Source organism: Hirundo rustica, chromosome 1 (genome assembly GCF_015227805.2).
Source record: "Hirundo rustica isolate bHirRus1 chromosome 1, bHirRus1.pri.v3, whole genome shotgun sequence".
Classification (NCBI taxonomy): Eukaryota; Metazoa; Chordata; class Aves; order Passeriformes; family Hirundinidae; genus Hirundo; species Hirundo rustica.
In genome coordinates this window covers 72,198,314-72,222,027 of record NC_053450.1, presented here as the reverse complement: position 1 = coordinate 72,222,027, position 23,714 = coordinate 72,198,314, and the positions used below count along the sequence as shown (strand labels likewise).

Genomic DNA, 23,714 nt, shown 5'->3' with positions numbered 1-23,714 from the left:
GATTTAGTTCTGATGAATTCTGTGATGCAGCTTTTGCTTAAAAACTGTAAAACAGAAAGCTCTCTCTGGCACAAGGCTTCCAGTAGCATCGAGTAGCTAAAGGGCAACTGCAAATCCTCAACTTTTGATACCACCTCAAGCAATAGTTATTAGGATAAGGGAAACCAGGAATTCTTCCAGCCTCCTAAGATAAAAATGCAGAATGGAATATCCCTAGGCAAAGGGAATAGGCTGAGAATATTAAAGATAGCTGGCATTAGACAGACTGTTTGACTCTCTTGACAATTTTCCAGATATCTAGAAACTATCTAGACATTACACATCTATATATATAGTTAGATATTTTGAATTTGACAACATGCAGTTGCACCTGAAAGAGGCTGTAAGGAATTGGGGCAAGACGATGGGAAGATGTGATACTAATCCATCATGCTTGTAGTGACAGAGGGAGCAGCAAACACAACTGGGAAATACAGGAAAAGCAATATCCTTCACTATACGAGACACAGCTTATGAACAGAAGAAAATTCTGTGTCACACAGAGCACTCTCTGTGTTTCAGGTGGATAGCTATTTTAGAATTACTGAAAGCTCTGATGTATTTCTATTTTCTTATATTATTTCAAATTATTTTTAATGGACACTATATACTTTAAAGTGGCACAGAACAAGGCCAGGTGTATGCATCCCAATAAGAATATAGCTATGAAACCAAAACATGATTGTTCACGTAATTTTTCATCAGCTGAACCCCTGACAAATCCAGAACAAGGGTTTCCAAACAGCAAATGGCACATAAACATTCCAGAATCATAGAGCTGCTGCTGCTGCCAGACAAAGCATTCAAGCAGGAATGCTTTATAAACCCTGATCCAGAGTTTTTAAAACTCTTTTCTATAAGCTACAAATAGACACTCAGATTGGCATCTGAAACATCAACTGCTTTCCTCCTGCACCTTCTGACCCTGTCACTTCTGCAGCAATTCAGTCAATGTTACATAAGGCAGGACAACAATAAGATTCTCTCCCAACCATTAATTGTCCTACATGGGTAAATCAACTAACCACACATAACGGAAAAAACATGTGAAATTAATTATTCTAGTCCACATCACATTGATTTCACAGCAGAATAACTATTAGGATGTTTCAGATTGATTTCTGATGTACTATCTTGATAGTAGCTCCTGGATTGGATTTAGATTTGTTCAGTGATGAAAATGAGACTTCAGAAGTACTCAAATGAACATTTAGAAACAGTAAAGCGGGGGACAGTGGGTGGAGGAAGATCTGAATATGTGCCTGCTTCATCCCATTTATCCTGCAGTGCTGGTGTAGCTCTTTGAAGTGTCAGTATGGGGGAAGAAACTGCATTACCCAAATACCATTTACATAATCATTTTCTTCATATCTAAAGAAGACATTTCTCTCTGTTGTTACTTTAATCATACACCTCTGACAATGAACGTAAAATATATGCTAATTTCCTCCATCCTTCCTACTTCAAAAAAAAGAGATCACCTCTAGCAGAGCAAGTATTATCTTTATATGGCACTGACAGGAAAACTGTATGGTAACTGGCAATTCATTATTTTACTTCCATCTGTATCTCTTCCCTGCCCTTGAGCAGAGAGAAACCTCTAACTAGTATTTACAGTTCCTAAGCTTCAGAGAGAGAGATGCTCAGAGGCATCTGACAGGATCAGTGGGTTTACCTTCTGCTCCAAACCTGTATGTATAATTCCATGCATATGGTTACTTCTGTGGGGTTTTTTATCATCTCCATCCACTGTCACATGATGGCAGATGAACAAATTGAGTTACAATTATTTCCATACTGAGCAGGGATTTGATATTATCCTTACATTCAACAACACTACAATGGAGGTTCTGTGCCTTTTTTTAGGTGACAATGTCATAGTCTGGATTCTTTGAGACAAAACTTCAACACAACCACAACTAGGTAGAATTACCTTCTGGGTGTTGCTACAGGTGTCAGTACCCACATTCTGAGCATTTCACCAACTCTCCACAAGCAGTGAGAACTGATCTGTGCTGGTGAGAGAAGCAGAAAAAACAGTCCCAGAAATGTGTGTTTTCCTCCCACTGTAATATCATTAGATTGAGCAGCTGCAGCTATTTTAAGATTCCCTCTGCTAGGAAGTACAAACACCAGGATCCCCTTCTCTGCTCTCTGCCATGGCGTGCAGGCCCTTCCCCAAAAAGCCCCCAGGTCACCATGCAGAGCAGCTGGCAGCCCTCAGCACTGCCATGAGCCAACACTGAGTAAACCAAACACTGCACAGCCACTCAGGGCTGGTGCAGCCTGGATCAAAGGGCAAAGCGGAGAACAGGTCTGTCTGCAGTGATTGCAGACAAATTCCGCCTCCACACGTCCTCATTCAACAAAGGTAGCCCATTTCTTACACCAGACAATTTGAATATTGCTGATCTTCCTTTTCTCATTGCACTGATAGCACAGAAGCTCCTTATCACAGAGCTGATTTGGTTGGAAAAGACCTCGGAGATCACGAAGTCAAACCATTAGCCCAGCATGCTAAAGTCCATCACTAAACCATGTCCCTAAGTGCCACATCTACATGTCCTCCTTCAAATGCCTCCAGGGATGGTGATTCCATCACATCCCTCAAAAGCCTGTTCCAGTGCTTGACAATCCCATTGCTAAAGAGATTTTTCCTAATAACCAATCTGGGGCAACTTGAGGCCATTACCTCTCTTGTCCCATCACTTGTTACTTGGAAGAAGAGACTGACCCCCACCTTGTTTCAAGCTCCTTTGACCAAAACCCCACTGTGTTCCTCCTATCCTCTTTGTCTCACATACCTACGGATCACAGCTGTCCTCCAGCCAGCCACCTGCACAGGGGTACCTCACACAAGCCACTGTTACCCAGTGTGTCGGCTGCCACGTCCTGCTACTGGCACAACTACGCTGAAGGTGAGCAATCACACCTGTGATAACCTGATCCAACAGGGAACGCTCCAATTTCTTTCTTGCCTCTGCTCCCAGACTACTTAATTACTTCAGACAATACCAGAAACACATCTCTGATGCAGCAGCAAAGGCTTGTCCAGTTGGAGGAGCTGCCTGAGATGGCTCCTGACAGGTGGACTGGCAGGCAAACAGTGGCAATATCACTTGTACAACAGCACTGCTAGTTTGTCAGCACTACCCAAACACCTCCAGCACCACAGGGTCCTTCCTCAGCCTGTTTCACACCACCTCCACATGATCTTTGCCACTTCATCCTTTCCCATCCTTTCTAGGCTTGCCACCTTGCATTCTATCCCAGGGAATAAACACCTGGCAGGAGCACTCTCTCCACAGCATTACCTTGACCCATTTTGAAGTGGTCCTTGGAGGTTGGATATCGCTATTGAACTGCAATAAAGCAGGGTGTTGCCAAAGCGCCAGTGTGACAAGAAATCGATTCTGCTTCACAGGGGCTCCCTGAAAAATCTTGAGATGTAAACGCTTCTGATGGCCACTAATCCACAAATACGATCCACCAAGGAATTTTCAGTACTTCCACTAAAACATAGCTGTTGTTATAACAACCTGAATTTGTTAAACCTTCATTTTTGACTAGCAATATAGACAAAACAATACTTTCTAGCTATAAAACTTCTTCTTTTACACAAACATACAAAAGATGCCAGATAATGTAATTCCCTATTCCATGTTACCTGTAAAAGGGCACTATTCGAGAGAAGAAAGAAAATACTTTCTTCAGCTTCATAATCTCCAAGTGGTAAATTGATTCTCACATGAAAGCACACAAGTGGGAAGCTGAAATACTAAGCATAGAATTTGAGAGTTCATGGCTTCTGAGACCAAGAGGGTTTTGTCTCTCCTTACTGTTTTTAAAGAGCAGAAATAAAAACATGAATAAATATAACATTGGTGGTTTTTTAAGTTTCAATAGAGCATGCAATTTTCCAACATACATTATCTCTTGAAAATCCAGTGTAATCAAAGGTGAACAAACATTACTCTTGATATATTTAATAACCAGTCATTTTTTTATTCATGCAAACGCAATCTGTTGAAGGCTTCATCAGAAATCTGAATGAAGTTGGTAACAGACGGTATCTGTATCTCATTTGAAATGTAAATGAGTCATTCCTGTCTTTTGGGGAACTAGGATAGAAGAGACTCCTCTTCAGTCTTGTGGTTAAAATAACTTTCCACTCATCCCACACAATATCCCCTTTAATGATCCCTGCTTAGCATTACTTTCATGATGACCTATTAAATAAATGGATATGTAATGCAGCCTCCAAAACCCAACCAAAGTCAAAACTCTGAAATAAAAATAAGCACATGGAATGCAAAATTTTATGCATTGCATTAAAAAAAATTACATACTAAGATTCAAAAAATGAAAAAAGGGAAAATAGGAGTGTGAGATACTGCACAGAAGGGCTTTGAACACTTGCCAGCCTTGAATGTTCAGAAGAGGGACCTGATGCTCCAGGGAAATTCTCCTGTTTGACTTCAGGCCCTGACAAACGTTGGAATTGTCCCAGTTGGTACCTCGGCTGCTCTCCCTTCCCTTAGAGCAAGCTGAAAAACCCCGAGTATGAAGAGGCTGTGTAACCTCTGCCTACATTCAAGCAAATACCTTCCCATAATCACAACAGAACGCTTGCCCAAGCACAATGGATCAATGACTGCAAAATACTCTCAGATGAGCTCTTCTGTGGTAGTTTGTCAATATTAAAACTACTAAATGTCAAAGTGGACAATGGCAATACATTGTCTGGGAATTTCCAGCTATAGTAGTCTAATTACAACCTTACAGCATTGTTTTCTCACTGCAAGAGGTTTAAACTGCAATGAAGACCTCAAGAACAATCTTACAGGAGGCTTCTTTGTAGGTTTTAAGCCCATTTTTTGGACTGGGGACAGGATAAAGCCTTTCGTTAGGAGACTGGATAGACAAGTTGGGTCTGAGATACTGTTCTAGGAGAGATTCTGCTCTGGATACATTTGTGGAGAGAATCATAGTTCCACGTAAAGCTTGGCCCATTTTGGAGGGTCCTGCACTCTGCTATTCATGTTGAAAGAGTCAGATGCTTCAGCTGCATCTAAATTTCCTCAAGGATAACAATTTCTGGATAACAAAGACCTGGGTTTCTATGAGATTGCTCAGGTACCAGTGTTATCATGGTTTCTCAACCCACCAGCTGCCATGTGCAGCCTCTTCCCTAACTCAGGACTTTAGTCGTAAAAAACATATAGCCCTAAATATTAAAGTTTTCTAAAATTAATTCAATCTTAAAAATTCTCCAATACCTTCAGTCAAAACCAAAAAATTATATAAGTAAAATATTACTAGTCTGAGAACTGATAAATGGGATTTGAAATTAGCAATTTATTTAATTGTAAGAAGAAACCTAACTAGAGTAATATTTTAATTGCATAGACACAGCTATGAGTATTTTACTATGCAGTTACAGTTCAGGTGGTGGCTTCTTTGGGAGGATTTCAAGGATAAAATTGCTCAGGATGAAGGAAGGGTTAGAGCGCTGCAGTTTTAAACAACAAATGTAGGGAGTTCATTTTGCTACTCTGTAGTTCAACAATTAAATTGTTATAATTGTTGATTGTTATACTTTGCCACCTAAGGGGATACTGAAAAAGCCACTATATTCTATTATGTTAGATTTGTAAACTTTTTTTCTCTCTATTTTTTCTTTATCTGAAATCTGAGTATTACAAAATGCAGAAAAGTAAACTGTGAGGAAAGCAAAAACCTTCTCTTTTATTACCAGTAAGAAACTGAAGCCATAACATTTTCAGCTACACATTTCATAAGAAGAACATTTTTAGACAAATTCTTTTGCCCAGAAATCTCTTTGCTTTAAAATATATTCCAAAATTGTGACAAGTTTAATGTATTACTTCATACTGCATGACTTCAACAACAGACCATGCCTAAAAAGAATGACATCCTTATGCATATTCTGCATTAAAATGGATCTATTCAAAACACACCCCCTCTTGCTAGTGTTATTTTCTTCAAACACCTGGGGAACTGTATTAATATTAGTACATCAAATGTTAATTTTTATTTAAATATATTTAAGATAAATTTTCCTATGTAAAGTTCTTGATGGTTTGGTGTATTCAATAAGCCATTTCTATAACAGCAAGAAACCTTACTAGAGTTGTATGATTTAGTAAGATACAGCAGCCTGGAATGCACAATCATGTTGACCTTTAATACTTCAAAATCATTCCAGTCTTTATAGCTTTTGTTGTTTGCCATCCCATTTCTATCCACTGCCAAGAGTTGAAAGTCTATTTTCTGTACAAACAAAATGCGGGCTGCTCCATGCCTACTCAGCCGGGGATTTTATCTACCATCTGCTTACTAACCTACCCCAACCTAAGGACTCTATTTTCTTCAGTTTTAACACAACCCTTCTTCACCTTTCCCTTCAGCCATTCTCCATCCACGCTTGCTGGCCAGGAACCATCTGCTGTCCAGGCCTGTGTGACCAACAATCACAGCTCCCAGAGAGAAGGAAAACACGAGAGTATCGTAAAAAAAACCCTGTTAATAAACCAATAGGCACCACTTTGTGCCATTCCTCTGCCTGCATGCCCAGCTCTCCGCACTGCACAAACAGAGGTGCTCAGCTTTCATCACATTTCTAGGTGGCTTTGTCCCAACATTTCTGCGGCATCCGGTGCTCAGCCTGTGCACACCAAACGGCCCGTGGGTGCAGGTCTCGTCCCACAGAAACAGCAGGAGGTAGAGGCCAGACACAGTGGTGGTGGGATCTCTCCTGACTTCAATCATCTTCCACTCTCCCCGAGACTGCAGCCATCCCGAACAAAGAAGTACATCCAGGCCAACAATCTTTCTTTCGATAAAACAGGTAAAAAAAAGGCCAAACACGACCCAAGAAAGCCCTCATGTAAGATTTGTAACACAATAGCAAAAGTACTGAACACCGAAACCTGGAATTTTACTAAGTAAGTAAGATATGTGGTTGCTCAGCACAGTAAATAAAAGAGAATACAAACTCTGCAAGAGAACAAGAGGCAAAGTTTTGTTCTGCATTTCTACATCGTGTGAAATCACTACCATGTGATCAAACCCTTCAGCTAAATAATGCACACAGAAACTATGTAAATTCTAGGGATCCAGAAAGATTTTCCTTTTGTAGCTTCAGTGGCCACATGTCCCTGAAATGTTGTAAAATGCCATTCCTGGAACGTTCACATGGCCTGAGAAAAGCAGTAATTTCTGAAATGTGATTAAAACTAAACAAGGAGAGATGAGGAGAAAAGAAATATGTGTTTTAAAGCACAGATTCTCTTGCTAGCCTCTCTGGAGAAGTATGTCCTGTCTGCCCACATCATCAATGAGCATGGAACTCTTGGGCTAATCTAAAGGAAATCATAGTACAGAAATAAGTACGACTGATGCATTATAACGTGCATTTATACTGCACTTTTCTGCATTTGGCACTTTGTCATCAATCAAGATTTGTTTCCAGTCTTCATCTGACCAAGGAAACATGACCTTTCTCAATTTTTTTCTTTGCACACCAAGCCAACATTTTAATGGAATTTTAATATACAAATGAATGTCATTCAGATCGCATACTTTCTTTTTCTAGTCAATACCCTGGGTCATCCAGTGGACCTGGCAGTTTATCTGCATCAGAACTAAGAAAGACCTAAAACCGTAACTGATATTCTTAAACAAGTTTCTAACTGTTGATAAATTCAGTTTAGTGCAAAGAAAATAAAAGTCATCCACATCTGCCTAACAAACACCATTGTTGTAGTGTTGTGAAAGCCATTTAGGGGACTAATTTATACTTGTTTGTACAGGTGTGTAAATAATATGTGCACATTGTTAGGAACTAGCATTAGATAACATATTCAGTCATAATGGATAATCAGAGTGTGACATGGGGAAAAAGAAAGGTTTACTGAAATCTCTGCCTCATTTAATAGCAATAAAATACTATTTTGTTTTAGTTATTTTTGGAAAGTAGAAGTTTTCAGAGATGTGTGTTTAATATGTTTTATTTAGATGTTCACCTTCTTTACATGACAGGCTTTTGAATCCATTTCCTTAATAACTGTACTTTATTTGAAAAAAAATTATTATTAAGGCTAACAACAGCATAAAAAAGAAAAATACATGCAGTAGTTACTATCACATTAACTTAGGATCAGTTCATTCCAAAATTACAAAACATATTAAAAAATTACAGAATCTGGAAAATAAAGCTATAATATTTTGCTTGCTTATATTACCAAAAAAAGGAAGCAAAAAACCCCTACCTTGCCACAAAGGTATTTTTCTTTCCTTTTTTGGGGGAGGTGGCAGGGAGGCAGAACTGCAAGCATGGTCAAGGGGAATATAACTGATCTCAAACTGAGCCCTCAGACATCTGAACTTGCAACACTATCATTGTCATAATGATGCCTAAAAACTCATCCATATCAAATGAGGCAAGAACTGTTTTTATGAAGACAACAGCTGTTGTAAGGCAAAAAAATACAGAGTGGCAACAAATACTAGATTTAGGAAAGGCTGCCTTCATTAGTAACTGGGAGAGGAAGCAACTATTGTGGTAAATACGAAAAGGTGCTGCAAACTTGGGAAGAAATGTATGAAAGGAAAAGCTGAAAAAGGAACACAAAGGAATTATGAAGTAACCAAAACAAGCAGAAAATAGTTAAGGACATTCATACTACAAATGTGCAAACTGATAAATTACAGAGGCCATCTCAAGTTGGGATACTACAACAAAGAAGAAATCTAGAAAGTATTGTGTAAAGAGACTGTGCAGAGTACAAAATGCAAATTACAATGCAATGCCACATGAAGACAGAAGACAGGGTGGCTGCAGTTACAGAGTCATCACTTAACCTGCCATTTTCGTTCTTGGGAAATGAAGATACTCACAAATATAAGTAAAATATTACAGAAATCAGAATATTTAAGAAGAGACTCAGGTTTGCTAATTTAAGCAAAGATAATGCCCTGAAAAGTAACAAATAGAATTTATATGCATATATAACTTAGCTAAAATGCTAAGTACAAGAATCAAACAAGAAAAATGCAATCTAGAATTCAATATAATTAATACATAGTCAGGTTCGAAACTGTTCAAAGTGAATCTGCCAGAACAATATAACCCAAGAACTTCAAATATTAAATAAAATCAACACTACTGATAAATTTATTTTCAGCAAAATTTATTTTAAGCTATAAAATCAATATAAAGCTTTGGGGTAGTAACAGAAAAGTACTTTTTCCCAAACTTGCATAACAGGAGATGCTGCGCTGCATGAAAACGCAATTTATTTTCTGAACCCTTGTGAATGCCTTTATGCGGAGAGAAAAAGGGTGGGGTTTTTTTCCCCCTGATAGACTGAAAAGGCTTTTCCTGTGACACTGGCATGGGAGGCTTAGCTTTTCTGCAATACTGAAGCTGGGAGATGTTGTGTCCTTCTCCCTTATATGGATCTCCCAAGCAGTTAGTCGTTCTCTTCTGAAAAGCTGCTACTTTTGAAACCTGCCTTTTGAAAGTCCTCTTGCCTTTCCTGTTCTCAGCCCTTCTCCAAATCAGTCTCATATGTTACCTAAAGAGGCAGAATCATAAAATACCTTTGGCATCATCTTTCATTAGCACTGAAATCTTGTCTGAGAACTGACCATCATCTCAGTCCAGTTTTTTCTTCCTTCCAATTTTTCTAGACCATCTATTGCTGAATTAAACATAAACATCAAAGCTATCTCCCAATAAACAAGCCAGCTACACTGCTTCCATACAAAAAAACCCACACAGTAAAATAAAACAAAAAAGTCACTAAATTAGCATGAAGGATCTCTTGAAAGTACCTCTATTTTCTAATTATCAATGAACTTATAATTTACAATGTATAATTATTTATATAACTTCGATTCAATTACATATTTTTCCTAGAAACCTGGGCTTCATCACACTTGAAATCATGCAATAACACCTTCTTATGACCTAATTACATTTGTATATTTAGGATATCCCAAAAATTAATTTACAAAGATATTATATTTTCTATGAATATATAAAACTTAAACATAAATCCCCTACAATTCATATTGAGTGAACCTTACTACATCGAATGTATTTTTTTACATCTTTATCTCTTACTTTTGTAAAACTCTACAAACATAGCACCTTGCTTGTCAACAAACTATTGTATCCTCTCCTTTCAAATATTCGTTAAGGTAAGCAATGTTTCCTTCTACCTGCAAAACTGTAGATTTTCATCCTAACATGGGAAGTAAAAAGGATTTCAAAGCCAGCATACTACAAACTGCAGGGATATGGGGAAAAATCCTGTTACCTGCTTCCTTGACTAAAAGAGAAGTAATCGTCTGACAATCCAAATACTCACATTCATTTATTCAGCACCACAGTTGTGCCAAACACTTAATAAAAGCTACAGACACAGGGAACAACCCCAAAGAACTAAACTGAGGTCTTCTTATGCAGCTTGTAGGGAACATTTTCACCATCTATTTTATTATTTCTTTGTTCAATAGCTCTCTAGCTAATTTTTTACAGCACTAGAAACCTGCAAACTGAATCACATTTGTGACAAAAGGCAAAAAAAATGACCAAAGGTCAGGCTCTATGAAGATACACCCTTTCTGCACCCAATTCACAAAAATAAAAACATACAATATTATATGCAGTGGCCATGTAAAGGTACAAGCTTTCCCATGGCAGGCAGGTATGTAAGGTCTAACAGCTTAAACCAACAGATTAATGCAGTATCATGCCAAGACTTTTCCTCCTAGAACTCAGGCAAACTGTTAGATTTCTGAGTAAAAGACAATTCCAATGAATGATATTTGCATGTCTTCCTTAAATTAAACCTGCTAGCAAGAAGTACTGGATAGCTGTTTTAATGGCTCTCTGGTAGCTCCATCATACAAGTAATTGTTAGCTATATGGGTACTACAAAATTATTAAATGTTTATTTCCTGATGGCAAATCAATTATTAAGCGCATAAGAAGCAATATGAAGGGCTTAAATTATTCACCTCCATTTATCACTTGGTATGTCAACTTCAGCAACATCAGAAGAGTATGATGATATTTAAAATGGCCATTGCTTATTGTCAGTACTCTCTGAAACATTAATATTCTTATTGATAAATGTTATTTCCCATCAGAGAGAAAAATCTTGCCACAACCAGTTCATGCATATTTACCTGAGTCTTACGTTTCTATTGTACGTCAATATGTACATTTGCCTTGGCAAAGTTCATTCACATGACCTGCACTGCAATTATCACACTGCGTGTAAACTATGCAATAATCTTGATGAAAACTACAATCAGTTCTGCCTTTGTACTCAATTGTCCCCCCCAAGATGAAAAACACACTTCAAGAAATGGAGTCAAGGGAAATAAACTAGTAGGGAAAAAAGAACTTCATAAGGTTCTTTCGGTAAGTTCCAGGACACAACCAATCTCTTCTACTTTATATTACATCAAACGTCTCTCATAAATGTTATAATGAATGCCTAAAGAGATCAGAAATAGACCAAAATTATTATCCCCATATATTTTAAATTCTGAGACTACTTCTCCAGAACACCAGAAGGATAAAAGATATTTAGATGGCGAAAATCCATTAACTTTTAAAATTCAGAAAATGCAGCTCTTCAGCTTTTAGACGAACTTCAGGCACAGGTCAAAGCAAATTTTCATTTAAAACATCTCAGTATTTTCCAGATATTCAGTGGTCCATAGAAATAAAGAACTAAAAGGATGCTCCTGAACCACTGAAGCCCATTCTCTTCGAATGAAGACACCGACTGACTCTCAGCTAAGGACAGCATCCCACTGTAAAACCAATTCATTATTTTGATCTTTATTATCCTGAGGATATTAACCTCCACAAACCAAGTGGTCAAATGGCTATGGGATAAATTCTAATTTTCAGTTTAATTTTCATTACTAGCCAGATGATTTTTACTTTTCTGTGGGTGGGGGTGTAGGTGTCACTAATTTATGGTGTACGTGCCACTTTGTCTTCCGTAGCTTCTGCTCAAATCTGATGTCTGCAACCACGGACTATCTGTAGATGGCAGTCACACCACTCTCAACATGCTTCTCCTCTGCAGATCTACACCCAAGTCAAGCTCTTCTCACCTCCTCTCACAGAACTCTCCTTTCTCCTGGTGATCTTTTGCATAAAGGTGACTAGAAGTTTACAGAGTCATCCAGGCAAGGATTTATCTTTAGCTGGATACTCTGCCATCATAAACGAGTCTTTTCTGGACCCATGTCCAAATGACCCAGTGATCACCTAATGCTTCCCTTCTTCATTCTGCTTGTCCTTGCTTCTTTTTCTACTGATGAACTCAGCCTATAGCTGTAACTTCTGCCGTTAGTCCCCAAATGCAGACACCTCATATTTCCTATTATTAAATTTCATCTAGCTGCTATTACTGCAGTCCTCAAGGTCAAGCTTTTCTTCCCCATAACATTGTGATCTTTTGCTGTATTAGGAATCCTTGAACTGGGTCATCAACAAATTCCATTACAGCAGTGACATTCAGTCACCCCTTCACTAGTAAAAACACCAATAAAGGGAAACATTCTCCAGAGAGCTCTCTGAGAAATCCAGCCAGAAATCTTCCTCCTGCCTGACGCCCTCTAAATTCACACTGCCTGCCACCTCCCCTCACCTACATGTGCAGTTACCTTAATAATGGTCATCTCCTTTAGCAGGGCTTCTAGTCTCCCTTTTGGCAGAAAACCAGATCTTTTTTTCTTTCAAAAATAGATTCCCTATTTAAAACAGCAATCAGTTCTTTTTTCACCAGCTGCTCTCATAATGCACTGCCATGACATAGCAAAGGTTAACAATGGCACATTGGCTATGCCAGCTGGTATTTCGGGAGTTCTCAGGTTATTGTATTATATTAATTTACCATATTACTGATTTTAATTACTGGCAGGTATGTCTAATAGCTCATCTTTTCCCTGTCTTTTATACAGATATAACCATAACAGACTTGAAAATATCTTGTTGATAAGCCTGTGACTTTATATATCTATAAAAAAAGTATTAGGATAAAAATCATCTGATCTCTTTCCAAGATTATAACTGAAAATATGGCATATACTGGATTGGGGGGTTCTTGTTTTTCTATCACACCTATTCCTAAAGCAGAGTATCATCTGCTTGGCAGTACCTTTCCCTTTTATACAAACCTCCTGGTTTTCTTCATGTCCTTTTCAGGTGAATATTCACCTACAAGGTACTGAACCATGCTCCTAACAAGATTTGGTTCTTTGTTCAGGATACTCATTCATTAATATTGAACTTTAAAAAAAGTCAAGCCTCCCCCACACTCCAGATCCAGGACAAGTGGTATAGCATCAATTCATCCTCACTTTCCTGTGCTGCAGGGACTTCACTGACGCTTGCCTTGCTTTCCTCAAATATCTAACAAGATTTTCTTTTTATACTGCTTAACCACAAAACATGTTACTAATAGTTTAGGGCAGGGCTGACTTTAGATAGGGCAAGGTGTGGAAATCAGACCCAACGTAATTCACACAAAGTCAAGTCTCCCCTTTCTGCAGACTCATTTTTTCACCGAACTGCCTAATACAGGAGTTGATTACCACAACCACAGAAACTTTGTGCAGGCCCTCACCCCTCAACACACAACAGATATCCCCAGGTGCTAAGACAGTATCAAAAAGAAGAGAATTATAAATACTAGGGCATAAAATTTTGCCCACACTTCTAAAGCCAGGACTATTGCAAGGCCCAAATTGAACACTTGTATATCAGCAGATTAAAACAAAACAAAGAAGTACTTTAAATTCAGATTAAAAAGCAGAATTTAGGCTAAAATAATCAAATATATATTCTAAGCACATCACTCTAGATTTATTTTTTTTTAAACCGTAAGTGTCAAATTCCGCTCGAAGTAATTTCTGTGCTGTAACTGAATGTAGAGAAGGAGGAACACATCTGGTGCCTGCACTGTGCAAACACATTTATGATTAAATAGAATTGAATACCAAAATCCTGCAATGGTAGAATTCATTAGACTAGTATAATGCTGCATAATTACTCTTTTTTTATATCATCCACTGCATGCTTTAAGAGCTCTTTTTTCCCACTGATATCTAAGTGCTATGTCATATTTACATATACCCCATATAAAAGGCTGAGGAAGTATTCGACATGTCAGAGGGTGACACAGAAAGGCAACTGTTGTACAATAACTACCCTTCAGCGAAACAAGAGAAAACTGATTCAAATTCATTCCCTGGCATGAAACTCTGCAGACAGGTACTGGATTTACATTTTGAAAGGAAAAGTGCTTCCTCAGTAAGGAAGTGTTCTAACACAACAAGATCGATCCATCACTCCTTTCTACCAGCACTCCTTGCTCAGCTTGCCTGCCTTGCATTACTGGCCCCTTACCAACACACCATCCACAGATTTCCTCATGGACCTTGGTAAGCAGGCATTGCCCTTGGCTCTTTCCTCACTGAAAACATCTTCAAACGTTACTGCTCACACCTTAGACTTGGAAGAAGGTTGCCAGCAGGTAGTGGCTCTCTCTGAGCCTCAGCACGACTATCTTTGCTCTACTTCCTTCCAACTAACACAGCTGTCTCATGACTCCTAGCAGGCAGCCCAGTCTCTCTCCTGGCTCATGCAAACTGCAGTACATGAAGGTCCTAACAAAGGATCCAAGTGCCACCAAGGAAAACCAGGGGCTCCAATGCCACAAAAACTTGGGCTGACACCAATAAAGGAGGATTGCCACACTTTAACAAACTGTCAGGTACAAAGACTCTTGCCATCACTGTTCCAATTTTTTCATGTTAAGCCGCCCACTGCCTCCCTAAGGCACGCTCCATCTCCCTCTCAGTGTACTCACTGTTCTTCATTGTTGACACAGAGGAGTAATGGAGTTTGGACTAACTAAAGAGGTAAGTTAGCTACTAAGGCTGATGGTGCAAATATGCTGGCTGCTCTCCTAGAAGGGTTAGGGATGATGCCCGGGCAGTCCATTGACAATAACAGCCTTTGGATCAGGCTCAGCATGGAGCTGGCATATTGGCACAAGGGACAAAGTAACTGTCCACAGCCACAGTGTCCTCCCCCTTCAAGCAGCAGCCAGACACCTGCCAGATAAGAGCTTTTCTCCAAAGCTGTACCTGCAACCAAAGAAGAGTCAAGGAAATGGAGACTGATAAAAGCAGTCTGCAGGGATGGCAAAAAGATAGCTGAAATCAATTACTATTTGCACTTATTTCACATCAGCCTACAGGTTTCCAATAAAAAACTGAAACAATGGCCCTAACCAACCACTTCATTTTCAGCCCTCTCCTAATTGTGGGTTATTTGAGCTATGTGCTTGCAGGCTAAGGAAGAACTGCTCAGCATTAAATATATATTGGGCTCCTAACCAAAATAATCTCTCTCAAATGGTATTTTTATTGTAAACAAAAGCCACAAAAGTTCACACCTCAGGTTCCTTAAGACAACAGAGAAAAACTACATTGAGCAGTTGCAAGCAGCCAAAAAGAAAATCATTACGCCAAAATTCAGAAGATGCAGGGCTGTCACTCAAAGGTCTGCCCACTAATGGCACAGTAACATGCTCTTTCTAGTAACTGTGGTATGCAGAATATCTATCTTTCAATAGTTACTAGTACAGTTAAGAAATCCATATTCTTAACAAGCTTAAGATTCAGGGGACATGAAAGTTATGACATTTTTAAACTCTCCTGGACCAAAACAGAAGTTAGGCTGTAATTAGATGTAAATTAAAAGTAAACGAAAGTAAGTGTATATAAACATGAAGTAAATTAAAATAAAGCACTTGTTTAGTAAGTAACTGTGCATGAACTCTTTCATTTTCATAATTTTCTAATTAGTTAATGTTGACAGAGATATATTTGAAACCTGACTAACTGAAATTTTACATCATGTCTCCTTTCTTTCATAAAAAGCATAAAGGAATCACAAAACCACTTTAATACCCCAAGTAAAATGGTTTAAAGATTCACAAAATGTAAAATTTCAACAAAGAACTTTTCAGTGATCAGCGAGGAAGAATTTTTCCAATTTGGTTTCACATATAAGTGTTAACACCAATTATTGACCTGCATATTCTCAATGAAGAGCAAACAAAACACCAGCATCACAGGAATACAAGGCACTATTTTACTGCTCACAGCTCTTTTTCAAATGTTTGAAAACATCGAACCTTCAATTAGTATTTTGTGTAAAGTGTCAAATTCCCAGAAAGATTCACGTATTTCCATAGTTTACTCTTAACAGGCACTAGGCAAAAGTACTCCTACAAAAGCAGTCCACAAAAGGCACTGCTATTCAAAGGAGAAGGTGGAAGTGAAGGGTCCTGCTACAAAGAGCCACACGATCTTGGACTCTGAGCAGTGGCCAGGAGCTACTGTGACACAGCCCCTCTCCCGCCAGATGCCAAAGACATCTGCAGCCAGATCCAGGCATTGTGGAAAGGCCCTGCCCGCTCTCAGCTGGAGCCCGCAAAGGGCTCGGCAAGGCGGCTGCCAGAGCCGGCTGCTGCTGGCAGAGCAAGAGAGGCAGCTCCAGCCCAAATAGCCTCTTCTCCAAGCAGCTCTTGCACGCAAAGCAGAAACACTGAATATCAGAGGAGTTGTGCCCTGGCAACCTGTAGGAGACAATGCCATTTCCCAGAGCTCCACAGTCCTTCCTCCGTCACGGGGCCAGACGCATCCCTTGCATGCTATGGGAATGCCTACGTGTTTCCTAAGAGGAATGCATGGCAGGACGAATCATCACAGGCTAAACACAACTCTGAGACTCAGACATCAGTATCCCTCTTAGACCCGTTTCCGTACACCTGCTTTTGAAAATCATTATCCTAGCTTTCAAATATCAAAACTAAATTTAGTATCATTTACAATGAATAAACAATACGGCTAACTAAATATTAGCATCTAAGCTTGAAAGTCTGAAATATTCTAGCCGACTTGACACAACTGCCAGTAAAAACAAATGGAAAAAGTAAGACCTTGTGAATTACCTAGATGTGATATCATAAAGACACAAGCCTCCCAAGATGAAATCTGTATCTAACGAAAAGTATTTCATGTTCTGATTGTTTTTTATAACATGCAAGTGTGACCTGGTTTGGTGGTTTAAACTATTGAAAAGGTATAAAACTTAAAAACACCCCTAAACCAGATAAGAGATTTCTTAGATAACTAATCCTAGAACCTTCCAAGAAAATGAAAATATAAAGTCACCCACAAAGATAAGGGCTTCTAAAGTAGTACCAACATGCATCAGTAATTCAAATAATGTACATTAAAGAGTTTAAAGGAACTACTTAAAGTTCAGTATTTGTGCAAGTCTTTGCAAGATCTGAATAAAAAGTCAGAGAATTTATTACAAGTCTGTCTCAAGGACCTAGAAGGCAGTCTGGAGAAAGTAATACAACCTAAAGGTTAAAATCATAGAATCAGCATGAAATCTTCAGAAGACATATTTATATGTTTAAAAGACTTTTTCCATCCTTTGAAGAGTTATAAAAATATTATGAGCCATATTCCCATGTAGAGCAGTTTGGAGAAAAGAAAATAATGTGACAGAACTCAGAAGAATCGATCAGACACAGCGTTGGATATTGCACATCATTTATTGATGTTTCAAAAGTGCTGCCATTAGGCTGCAATTATATTTTGCTTTTTCTTCATTACAAAATTTTAAAAATGTGAAGGGTACTTTACTTCTCATCCATTTTTCTAGACAAGTGAGGAGACTCCCAGCCCTTTTTCTCATGCGTTGCTAGAGAACACCTTGTAGACCACAGAAAGCCTACACTGAGAGCTCAAACATTTTAAACAGGAAAAGATAGCATAAGCAGTGTTGAACAAAACTAGCATTTCTGCCATGTTAGCTGGTCACTAGAATCAAATATTCACTCTACAAAGAAGCCGGTAACTGGAATCAAGCATTTGTGATTAAAGGAGTTTAAAAATATAAAAGCAAAACCTTCTAATATTTCCTAATGTATTTTAAGTATGCACATCTCTGGTATTTATAAAATAGATGGAGGGAGTCTCAGCATGCAACCACTTAGTCCCAAAAACATTTTGTGAGATGTCCCGCAGAAATGAATGTGCGTGCTTTTGCATAGAATCGTTCTTGGAAATGTACCAAATGGAAGTAAAATTAATAATAATAGCAATCTTACCTGGTCCCAGGGGCAGATGATTCCTCCAAAACACATAAAGAGATATCCCATGGCAACAAGACATACCCAGACCACCAGAGAAAATATACGAAGCAGCTTCTTAAATACAGGTTCTACGCAGACAAGGATAAATATAGCAAAAAAAATTGCTAGGGCTGTCGGAACAGTTATTAAAAATGCCACGTGGTCTTCAACTTCCTGAAAACAGAGGAAAATGAAAAGGAAGTTAAAACAAATGTACTTAAAGGTCAGACATCAATAACATACTCTAAATTTATTGTACATGGAAATGGCAGAAAGACACGACTGGATATCTAAAGTGAGTTAAATCAAAATAGGATTTCTTTCATGGTAAGAAGCTGTTACGTGAAGCCTTGTAACTACTACTGTAACTATTAACCACAACAGCACAACACTTCTTTTACTACTCTGAGTTGCAGCAGGCTGTGAGAAGTGTGTGCAGCGTGAGGGGGGCTGAGATGGAAAGCTGGTTCCAAGCTCAGCCTGCAGCGGACCCACAGTCCATGGCCAGCCATCCAACAACTCCAACGCCAGCACGCACGGAACAGAGAAGGACAAAATGCAGAAGAGCATGAATCTGCAGGAGAAAGAAACTTCCCCTAAAGCCCCTGCAGAATCTCTTCTCTGCTCTGCAGACTGAAGAGACCCATCTTATCAGAAGAGGTGCTGGAGCTGAGCCAGGCAGCCCCATCTGCTCTGTAACAGTCAACGCACCCACAAGAACGTGACGGGTGACAGCAGCAGGGACTCTCCTGTAAGAGAGGTGTGTCACTCTCTCATGTACAGAGGTGTACAATCCTGAGAGCTGTGCTGCCTACTGGGGGCTCACAGCAGGGACATCACCAAGAGACTCCCAGGCTCACAGAGCCCACTATTGTCCACTGCTGCAGTTTCATGAGAGCACCAGTGGCACAGTGAGGAACAGCCTGAGCTAAACCAATATAAACTGCAGCAGGTGATGGCAAGGCACTCTGGAATTCAAGAAGTTTTTTCACCAATCCCCACAAAATTAAGCAGGGGAACAGAACCTCCATCCATTCCACCCCTACAGGTTTGATGCCAATACCAGGAAGAGATACTGTGAGTCTGAAAAGGGACTGCAGCTCGTCAGGAAAAGGAATTCCAGCCACTCTAGCCAGTATGTTGGCTTCGGGGGCGTGGGCAGTAAACAAGAGATGTGCACCTAGGATCTCGTCACACAGATGTGGTGGGATGGCTCCTATGAGTGCTGGAATGGAAGGATACCGGCTCTTCAGGAAGGAGAGGAGAGGGGACACAAAGTGTTTCCCTCTATGTCAATGACCAGTAAGAATGCATGGAGCATCCCCGTGCTGGGTGATGGATGAGGAGCTGAGGGCTTTTAGTTTGGCTTAAAGGGAGACCAGAGATATGCAACATTATAGTGGGGGTCTGCTACGGGTGATCCAACCAGGAAGACTGAGAAGATGAGGCCCTCTATAGACAGACAGGAACAACCTCGTGTTCACAAGTCCTGGTCCTCATGATGGACTTCAGCCTCCCCAATACCTGCTGAAGGAGCAACATACCAGGGCATGAGCAATCCAGGTGGTTCCTGGAATGCGCTGATAATTCCCTTCTCCAAGTGATACTGGACAGGTTGGGTGGGGCTTTAAACAACTTTTTTAGTGGAAGGTGTGCCTGCCCATGGCAGGAGGGTTGGCACTAGGTGATCTTTAAGACCCTTCTAGCCCAAAGCACTCTGTGATTTAATATTATTTGAAGCAGATTGAGAAAACAGTAAATCACCCTGAACAATGCAGCTGTCAAAATGCCTCACAAATCAACTATGTCCATAGCTCTGTAAAAGCCTTTTTGACAGTGATAGTTGAAAGGTACTACATACTTTGATTCTGCTTGAAGTATTTATCTGGAAGAACAGACTTTAGATTACATATATACATTTTCTCCTAGCAACTACTTACTTTGAAATGTACAAGCAATGCCCAGAGCAAGGACTTAAATATAACGTGAAGTAAGATTCAGAATATTCAATATTTAAATTCATATATATACAGAACTTACTTGTAAGCTATTACACTAACATCTTTAAATCATCTAATGATGCGTGCATTAAAAATAAAGTACATATTTTATTTTCTATTGCTGTACATGCTCAAAAGTACGCCTGGTTGAAATACAACAGCACTATATCAAAGTACAGTCACAGGATCTTTAGTCATTGCCCAGCTGTTATGAATTCTAACAGCCTCATTTGCAGCAACAAGGATTCCCAAAAGCAGGACCCAAATGCTACTGCTGCAACAGTAACCACAGACTTCATGCAGAAAAGCCTCAGATTCATTTTTCATGGTGAAATCTTCAGGAGAATCTGAAAGTTCTTATTTGATGATTTGTAAGACATCTAACCACAAACATTTATTTTTCCCTTATTCGCAGTTGTTTGCTTAGTGCAGTGCTTCCTTAGTTAAATCTTTATTGATGGGTTTTCAACCTAAATACGTAACATTTTACTTACAAGTCTCTTAATATGACTTTTTTCCTTTCTTATGTATAAAAGATTTTCTTCTATTAAATCAAAACTATTAATTTACAAATAAGTTTGTAAATTTACAAACATTTACAAATGCCATGACCAGGTGGGGTTTTTTTTGTTTGTTTTATTTGGCTTTTTTTCCCTGATCTAGCAAGTTTTACAACTTGATATCTAGAGACATTTACTGTAAAAATCTGGTCCCCTTTGCTGCTCCCATTTCTTCATTTTCATTGCAGCCCTACCTGCGTGTGCACTGTGACACCCAGCTGCTCCCAGCTCCAGCCCAGGAGCAGCCACCACCCTGGCAGGCTCAAAACAAGGGAAACACCACACAAAGTACCCTGCCCTGCCTGGCAAAAGTCAGCTCATCTTTCAACTCCTCTTATTTTTCATTTCCTTTTAAATTTATGAAGTCACACATTTAAGCAATTGTTATTGCAACACTGACAGTCACGGTATAAGCAAAAGAAGTGTCAGGAAATTTTAAGTGGTGATGCTAACCCTGAAATGCAGACACTAAGCTTCCAAATATCAAATATGCACATGAAGGCTTTCAAGCATTTGGGTAGTCACACTGAAAACAAAATTATGGCCTTAAATTTAGGCAGAAGGGTAAATGTTTGCAAGAGTACAGAGCTGCACAGAGTAAGACACGTGCCATCTTGCATAGTAAGAGCAAAAATATAAAACCCACCTACTAGTAGGAAGAACCACTGATTGTTGTGATTTTTTGATCAATCCCATCTCTGAAACTTGTTTCTGCTAATTAAGTGCCACCACCAAAGTCAGCTCAGTTAACACCAAAAGCATTTGACTTCAGCCTTTGACTTCTGCACCTCCAGGTGGGATTGCCAAACTCTTGCTGCAAGAGACAGGTGTCGCAGGCAACAGGACATCAACTTCCTTGCACCATCTGTCCCACAGCCCAAGTCACAGCACCAAAGGAAACCAAAAACTCCTGGAGTAAGCCAAGACTGTGGAAAACCACATATTTAAATGATGGGAAACTGGCATTTCAGTGATAAGGATCACGCTACAAACATACTAGCAAGAAAATCCAGATGCACTTTAACTGCATGCTTCTCTACATCAGTAAAAAAGTAATAAAACTACTGCACTTTCTAGAAGGATTTGGCTTCATAACAGATCAACAATATTTAGATGTCTGTTTAGAGCACATGTATGCTCATGCAGTCACATATATTTATATGTATTCTATAATTAGGTCAATCCATCAAAACGTTCCAAATTAACAGCTACTCAATTTCCTTTTTTTATGTGTACACCGATCTCAACATTTAGCTGAACTATTTTGATCACTAAATCTAAAATTTTATTTTTGCTTTCTCTCCTTCCTACTACACGCTTTTACATTTTGATTTAAATGCACGCAGAGAGAAAAAAAGATAGACCGCACAATATCAGCTCCTGAACACGGGTGACCTCCTTGAGCTGACACCAGACAACATCCTTCTGCTGTCACAAGCTGCCTGCATCCCACCATACCCTGTACAAATTCTGAAGTAAAATTGAAATTTACAAGCAAAATAGTATACGCATCAGGTAATTTATAAAATACATGAGAAAATAAAACTTTATCATAATTTGTATCCTTTACAGAAAGCCTTAATGTGTCCAGGAGGATTTTCAGAATCCTGCCCCTAAAATACATGCTAATGTCAGCTCAAGAAAAGCAGGCCCTGTAAGGCAGAGGTTTATTTTGGAAATTACTTTGAACAATATTTTCCTATACTTCAGAGGAACAAGATCTTTATAGAACTGTAACTTTAAGAGCGGGACATTTAGAACTTGCAGCTTCCTGATCAATTTTTGCAATTATCAGTGTGTTTAGCAAGTTGGGTATTGCAAAATCCTGAAGGTTAGCTGTTCTGTTACCTAAACCACTCTCCAAAGAGGTGGGGGGAAGAAAGAAAAACAAAAACAAACCCAAACACTTTGTTGTTTTTTGGGTGGGTTTTTTTTTTGTTGGTTTTTTTTGTTTTTGTTTTTTTTTTTTTTTTTTTTTTTTACCACTAGTCTCAGAAATTAAAATACACCAGAGGTAAAGAATTAAAATATCAGCATGACACTTTTGAACATAATGGCTATGCCTGCAATAGATGGATCTTACCTGACAGCTGCATCTCCCTGAGTGTTTTCTATCTTGCTGTCTTTTAATTACTGAAGAAATTAAAACTCTACTGTTAGAAATTTTTCCAATCCCCACAAATTCTTCCAAAGTGTGATAATCTTGTTATCACCAGTAAAATCTGAAGAGTCACTTTCAATCATCTTTCCAAAACCCACAACCTTCTCGCAATCTACATCCTGTTCTTTCCTAGATAATGCCATGCCCTCAGTTTCATTTTAAACAGCAAAGCTGCTGTAGACCACTTCACTGTTCGATATAAAAACATAGTCAGATTAAATAATCCATAAAAATGAACAAATAAGCAGTTAAAATGCCAGTTTCAGCATAAAATCTTTTAACACGGTCCCTTATCCTTTTGACACTTTATTCTTTTTGTTTAATGGAATTCAACAGTAGTCTATACACAGAGGACTCCTGCTGGGATCTGAAATATCATATGCTTTGAATTAACTCAAACCATTTACCACATTAAACTCCTACTAAAATCCCTTTTTGCTGAGATCAATGCAACATCTTCTAAATGTAAATATAAAACTAAGTGATTAATGTTCTTCAGACATTAATTTACTTTTTTATTCCATACATCTATTCAATTTTCAGTATCTTTAGTTTCATGCAGCTATTTTCAAAAATGTTGAGTGTTAGAAGGAATGTTACAGGGCTCAAGGATTACTAGTTTGCTGACTTCTCAATCAAACATCTTCCTTTAACAGGACTGACTGAAAGAACC

General features: G+C 38.9%; 1 protein-coding gene across 1 annotated transcript in view; it reads right to left on the bottom strand.

The window, feature by feature from the left end:
* The window catches only part of ADCY2 (adenylate cyclase 2), a 205,255-nt gene that overhangs the window by 166,481 nt on the left and 15,060 nt on the right, over positions 1–23,714 (bottom strand). Inside the window, exon 2 of the mRNA XM_040076938.2 lies at positions 18,297–18,494. Within this exon, the coding sequence (XP_039932872.1) occupies positions 18,297–18,494 (198 nt within the window). The remainder of the gene's footprint in view (positions 1–18,296; positions 18,495–23,714) is intronic.